This window comes from Alosa sapidissima, chromosome 10 (assembly GCF_018492685.1).
Source record: "Alosa sapidissima isolate fAloSap1 chromosome 10, fAloSap1.pri, whole genome shotgun sequence".
NCBI classification, from domain to species: Eukaryota; Metazoa; Chordata; class Actinopteri; order Clupeiformes; family Clupeidae; genus Alosa; species Alosa sapidissima.
This window is the reverse complement of record NC_055966.1, coordinates 4,001,840-4,008,696: the sequence shown is the minus strand read 5'-3', so window position 1 is coordinate 4,008,696 and position 6,857 is coordinate 4,001,840. Positions and strand designations below refer to the sequence as shown.

Sequence of the window (6,857 nt, the reverse complement as noted above, 5' to 3'; positions counted from 1 at the left end):
CACACTTTAATAACTTTATTTTAAAACATTAAAATCATTATTTAAATGTAAAAAACCTCAAAGCATCTTACAGCTGAGTAGTAGTGTACACAGTATAAAGGTTTACAAATGATGTGTGTAACAATATGAAACATATTTTACTCACACAATTATATACTCCTGGCACAAGGCTGACAAAAATATATACTCATTGCACTGCACACAAGGCTGTTTGTGGTATGGGGATGGGATGGGATACAAGGATGTGTGTGGGGTCCTAAAGTCCTGTGGTTTGTGGTAGCTCTTGGTAATTAAGGACATAGTAATCATGGACATACATGAGGACGGCAATGGGCTGACCGATGATGAGTGACATCCAGACTGCTGCGTTCCCATAGTTACCTCTTAGATAGCGGCCCACAAAGAAAGCCAGTGGAAGCTGAAAGAAATGGAAGAGCATGAGCACACTGACAGAGCGCATTAGACCTGGCACAGACGCACAGACACCTCTCAGGTCATCGGACAAAACTGTGACTACGGTGCCTCACCTGTGCCATCATCCCCATGAACGCCCACAGTCTGAACATTCTCAGAGGCACACTCACCAGGTACTGCGAAACAGAAACACACACAAACACTCAAACACCTCTGCAGTCATGATACACGCCAACCACCAGGCTACACTGGGGGCGCGACCCAAGCATTCTGCACAGCGTCAAAATAGATAATAATACTAATAAAAAATAGAATAGTTAAATAGAATAGTTCAAATAGTTCAAATGAAGACTATTCTCATTTTTTTAATGTGCATGCCGTCCCAATTTTTTGTAAGTAAGTAAGTAAGTAAGTAAGTAAGTAAGTAAGTAAATTTAATTTATAAAGCACATTTAAACACAGCATAAATTGACCAAAGTGCTGTACAGTGGATAACTAAAGATAACAAATAACAAATAATACAGAAAAGCACACTGGACCAATAGTCATAAAAACATAAATAAAAAGAAATCTTCAATATCAGGGCACACAACACAGAAATACATAGGATTTGCAGGAGTTGTAAAGGTGGGTTTAGCCTGGATTGGAAGGAGGGAATGTGCACACACAGAGGGCACTTAGAGAGCTGGAGGACAGAGAGTAGGGCAAGGTCCTTGTGTGCAGCGGCACTCTGTCCCTTAGTGTACTGTATGTACTGCACACTAGACACACAATTATCACCAGATGATGCAATACTGGGAAGTTACTACATGCAAGCATCTCACTGGTCTCTCATGCAGTGTCCTGCATTATAGTGTCCTGCATGACAGAGTCCTAGAAATTGGGTGAGTTGTGGATGGTGGTCACGTGTGTTTTCATGTGTGATTATGGGCATGTGGCCAGTGTGACCACGAAGTTCAAAGGAACTTCAGCTTTGGTTCTCCAGAGACGCTGCTGACCTCGCCATGTCCTCTGAAGGTGAGCTTCCGGGAAGAGAAGGGGGTTGTCCAAAGGGCCGATATCTCACTTGCGACTTGCCGGCCGGCCGGAGCTTCCTGGCGGAACCTGCTCTTATCTCAGGCAGCAGGAGCGCTGATACTGGGCCTGGCCCTGCTCTGCTCACCCTGCCATCCTTCAGTGCTGACCTTCAGCGCACATGAAGCGTGCTGGAGATGAGCCAAGCGCTGTTCAGACACTTAAGCTCGCCACCACTGATACAGTATATATCCCCAGGCACAGGAGCAGGCCACTGGTGCGGGGGACAACTGAACTGCTGTCCCTTACTGCCCAGGCTAGGGGTCACCCCACAGGGTAGGAAGCCTTACTGATTATTCCCTCAAACTAGACCTGCCGTTTATCATAATGGTTGGTTGTACAGTTTTTTTCCCCCCTAGTTAGCATGGCAGAGCACAACTAGCAGAGTCAAGTGTACATAGTTATAATGGATGATACGAGTCCTTTAAACCGTGACAAGGACAATTAACTGCTGTCACAGCTGCCACACCACTCGACTCCTGGGCTCCTGCTGAGGCATTAAAGGCTTTCTGCTAGGTTACTCATGCATCTGCAGCCGCTCCGCTCACCTCATGAAAAAACGCTGAGAGGAAGAACACTGCAGACTGGCTGGCCCACTTACTGCCTCCTCTCCTCAGCAGGGGCTTGTAGAAGTGCCTGAGGAGACAGAGACACACGTTAGACAAGCCACTCACACACACTGCAGTCCCACACTACGGTGGGCAATCAGGAGAACGTTTGGAATGTATGTGTGTGTGCATGGCTGACCCAAACATGGATTTATAAATCACACAAGTAGAATGGGATTAGGCTGTTATTGGAATTTCAGGAATGCCCGTCCCATTTCAACTCAAAGAGCTTTTGCTGCGGTCTTTTAAAGCCTCCATTAATGCCTCTTACAATTTGTGGGGATAATGTTATTTCTTTTTCATTCACGTGTTCATGGTTAAACTCACCGGAGACACCACTTATGGACGGGAATATTCCAGTTCTGCCAGAAATAAGTTATGGTCTCAGAGTTCCTGCAAATATTAACGAGGGCCTGAATTATAAGATTATAAGACACAATAGTGGACAGGATACCAGAACCGAAGGTTGAAAATCGAAAAATGAAATGTCTCGGACTGATCTGAGGTAATTAACTGGAAATATTCAACCACTGCCACCATCACAGGTGAACACAGTGAGAGAGCACCTACCACCAGTCCCTGTAGAATTCTCTGTCCCCAAACTGCAGCACCTCGGCCATGAAGTTCATAGAAGAATGGAAAAAACAGTAGAAAAAGATCAGCCAGATCAGGTGGTTGGGAACCTGTTGGGAGATAAGAGAGGTGTCCTATGACTATGGTCTGATTTGTGTTTCATGGCAAAGAATTGAAAATGAGTGCGTTGGATAAAAGTATAGTATGGCCCTTCTCTCTTAAAAATCACTCACACATCTATCTGTCCATGATCTATAGTTAACTTTATGACTTGTTTTGTTCACTTATCTGAGTCTTATGTAAAATATGAGAGTTAAATATAAACCACACTTTGGACTTGTGACCCCCATTCTCTTCTGAAAGGTTTGTCTCATTACTCACATCAATATGAGTCAGAAAATGTAAGGTGCATTAGCTTCTGAACATTACAGTAGCCACCCCACTCACCGCCAGTCTGAGGAGTCGCTCCACCATTCTAGAATAATCCATTTCCTACAAAAAAAGGAAAAGTTTAATACAGTTGTGAAACAGAGACACCTTTTCTGTAAATTATACACAACAGAAATATTTGAAGCAAAGTACCTGCAGTGGTTTCATTGAACTTTGGATAACTGGGACCATCCACTGGATAAATGATGAATAAAGGTTATTATTCAATTACATCATTTGCAATGTTACAATGTAAATGAGCACTGGTCTCAAGAACAGAAATGACAGAAATGTTGAGACATACCTGCTGTATCAGGCCCACCAGCAGCTGTGTAAGTAGCAGCTATGAGGGAGAATGGGAGGCAGACTTAATGATGGTGGCCTAGGTGACTGCTGAGTGTCATATATATGAACTTGTGATCTTCACCTGTGAATGAGTCCAGGCCAGGTGTGCAGACTTACCATCTCAAACAGCCTCCGCAACAGGAAGCCCATGCGTATCCGCGGAGACCGAGGGAAGTTAAGCTCGTAGCAGAGTGTGGGGGCAAATACAAAATAATACAGGTCTGAAATGAGAAAAGGAACACATGAGAGTCTGAATTTTCATAGTGCCAACATGGTGTGTGTGTGTGTGTGTGTGTGTGTGTGTGTGTGTGTGTGTGTGTCTAGTCCTGCTTACCTCGCAGAGAGAGATTGCCTGGGTAAGAGACATGAGTCTGAGAAGAGCTGCTAATTGTTGGTGAGGATGGACCTGTGGAGGAGCAGATACTAATCAGATGGACTACTTCACCCAATAGAATCACATATTGGACCAATACTGGACACACATGATGACCATCTAATACAATACAGCTGGACCGGCGCTTCACCAACTCCTGTGATGCGTGTGGCGCTCTGCTGCTGCGGGTAGTTCCTCATCCCAGCAGCAGGTGGCAGTGCAGCAAGGCCTTTAGAGAACGGGGCCTTCCATAGGGCATGTGAATGTTTACAGTAAAAATAGCTCAGAGGAGATGTCCATCAAGGGCACGCAGCAATTGGGTCACAGGTGTAACTGCACAGACACTCTCAATGCTCAGCAGAGCAACACAGCCTGCAAATGTGTGCAGTCAAACAGGAGCCATGCAGTCCAGCTTCACAACATCACACACTCTGAGGCCATGTGGGAACAGGTAGCAAACTAAGGATGGAAGGATGTCCAACAGACAGGCATTACTCACAGGAGAGCGATCTGGACAGGCTGCGTGCTCTGACCTGCCTCCTCTCCCGACACCACTTGTTCACATCTTTGTAGGAGTACAGCTTCAGCAGGACGATGGTGTACACGCCCAGAGCAAAAGAGGCTCCCACTACACACACACACACACACACACGCACACGCACACACAAACACACACACACACACACACACACATGCACACACACACACACCAAGCAGAGGTTCAAACACAACATCACAATAAGGAAAACAAAGTGTACGTGTCTCTCAACAGATGCAACTGTAACTATATTGCTTTTGCTTTAGTCAGCATGCACTGATGAGGCCCATAGCAGTGAGGACACTTGGGTTGCTACTGTAGGTAGTCCAAGTCTACAACACTGCCAGTGGTACAGTAAGCTATGAGTCAGACTTCTGTGTAACAGTTGGATGTCTGTATCTTTCCGCCTGTTCCCAGTCTAAGTGAAATTTAGCACTCCGGTGCTGCAGAGCGTGGTGAGCCAAATCCCCCCCCCCCCCCCCCATCCCTCCACCTCATCCCTCCTCCACATCCCTCCACCTCATCCCTCCATCACACGCGTGGCTCTGGCATGACGGCCGGCCGATCTGACGGACCACCACGGCTTTATCAATAGCTGCCATATGCCGAGTGGAAATGGCCCCTGCTGGCGCCCCGGCGGATGGCACGGCCGCGCGCGGGAGAGAGAGGGAGAGAGCCGCTGGCGGGCGCCGGTGCCAGGCCGGTGAACGGCGTTGGTGGCAGCGCTCCCCTGACCTTGCTGCGTGCGCGGGGGGACTCTGCGTGAGCTACAAGCGGCAGATGGTCCGTCTCCGTCCCCTCCCGCCGCGCCGGCAGATGAGGAGGAACAGGCGCACAGAGAGAAAGGTAAAGGGGGGGGGGGTGTAGAGGAGGCTTCATATCTCTTTCCTTCCTTTAGGATATGTGGGCTGAGCTCACGCGGAGATGAAGCGCATATGCGTGCGTAATTTGTGTGTGTGTGTGTGTGTGTGTGTGTGTGTGTGTGTGTGTGTGTGGACATACTGTATGTGCATGTGAGTGGGAGTAAGATATGCGCAGCCAAAGGTTTTTGTGTTGTGTTTTCCCCGCGCGGCCCCATCGGTGGCTACTGGAGAGAGCGACAGCAGGTGCTGCGGTGGTGAGGAGCTGCGCTGAGACAAAGGGAAAGCGACACCCAGGGCTTTGAGCAGGGCTGCTGAGACAGCACTCAGACAGCACTCCACACAGCGTCCACACAGCGTCCACACACCTGACAAAGCGCCGCAGCACGCTGGACACAAGCACAGAGCCAGCTGCTCACGCTCCTATACTCCACCGCCATCAAACGCCTTTAGCAGCCGTGTCTTAAAGAAACCATGCGTCGAGTACCTCAGGTATAGTCAGTGCACTGGGCATCTGTGGACACTCTGTGGACACTCTGTGGCTCTACTGTGCCCACATGCCCAAGGCCTGCTCTCGGGGACGCTGTGCTGCCACTGGCGTTAGGCTGGAGGGCTGTCGGAGGCTCTGACAGGTGACAAGAGCAGCCTGATATGTCCCAAGACCTTTTGTGATGCAAACGGTGTCCTTACCCTGTTGCTGCTGCTGCCTACACAAACGCTTGCTTACTGCTGGCTGCTCTAGCTACTCTCTCTCTTTTACATACAGTGGGTCCCCGTTAAGTTTGGACGGGTTCCTTCAGGAATCACGATCCCCATTTTCTCAGCAGAAATGGCACAAACTGCAGTTGACACAAACAACCCAAGGTGTCACTTTGGAGTTCTGCCACTACTATTTTTGATGCGACTTGACTTACTGCTTCCATGATGCAGTTTCCAAGTCAGTAGAACAATCAGAGAAAGCTGAGCCATTACCAAACATATATGATAATACAATAGCGTGAGTTTATATATCTTATACCCTATTTGTCACGGTTACTTATAGATTTGATAGTGTAACGATAAGCGCATAAGAGCATAAGAGACTTTCAGCGGGGGCACGGAAACTTAATTTGATCACGGTAGTTTAAGCTTACACTTGACAAAACATTCTAATATGAAAATGTAGATGCAATTGTTGTAAGATGGTGCAGCTCCTTTAAGAAAGCACCGTGCAAAAAAGTAGACGTGCTGGAGCGAGTCATATTCAAAATGCAAAAAATAACACCGCAGATAAAACCAATTATCCTCATTCATTGCAACCGCAGCATGCCTGCTTGCCGACGTTTAAACAAAAAAGATATCAAAGCACCTTTTGCGTTTGAATGTAACACGAAAAAAGGTTTAAACAGCAAATGATTTAGCTAATTGATTATAGCCTGTACACCAGCAATTATTGAACATTTGGAAAAAGATCGCTCAGCTGTTGCCACAGTCACAGGCAATGTAGAAACAACATGAGAGCAGTACACACTTCCCCGAATGTGGATGTTACACTGTCATAATCTACCACCAGCCTTTTGGCAAGTTGAAAAATAGATGACTTCTGTGAAATCTCTGCTTTAAAGCAAGACCTAAATGAGAGGAGTTGTGTTGGGAATGTCGGT

At 47.2% G+C, this 6,857-nt stretch overlaps 1 protein-coding gene across 1 annotated transcript in view; it reads right to left on the bottom strand.

Moving 5' to 3' along the window:
* The window catches only part of dgat1b (diacylglycerol O-acyltransferase 1b), a 16,080-nt gene continuing 9,223 nt past the window's right edge, over positions 1-6,857 (bottom strand). Inside the window, exons 7-17 of the mRNA XM_042107932.1 lie at positions 4,316-4,444; positions 3,778-3,849; positions 3,561-3,664; positions 3,403-3,441; positions 3,252-3,293; positions 3,117-3,161; positions 2,667-2,779; positions 2,424-2,489; positions 2,037-2,124; positions 528-590; positions 1-418 (exon numbers count right to left, since the gene is read on the bottom strand). Coding sequence (XP_041963866.1) covers positions 257-418; positions 528-590; positions 2,037-2,124; positions 2,424-2,489; positions 2,667-2,779; positions 3,117-3,161; positions 3,252-3,293; positions 3,403-3,441; positions 3,561-3,664; positions 3,778-3,849; positions 4,316-4,444 — 923 coding nt within the window. The 3' untranslated portion in view covers positions 1-256. The remainder of the gene's footprint in view (positions 419-527; positions 591-2,036; positions 2,125-2,423; positions 2,490-2,666; positions 2,780-3,116; positions 3,162-3,251; positions 3,294-3,402; positions 3,442-3,560; positions 3,665-3,777; positions 3,850-4,315; positions 4,445-6,857) is intronic.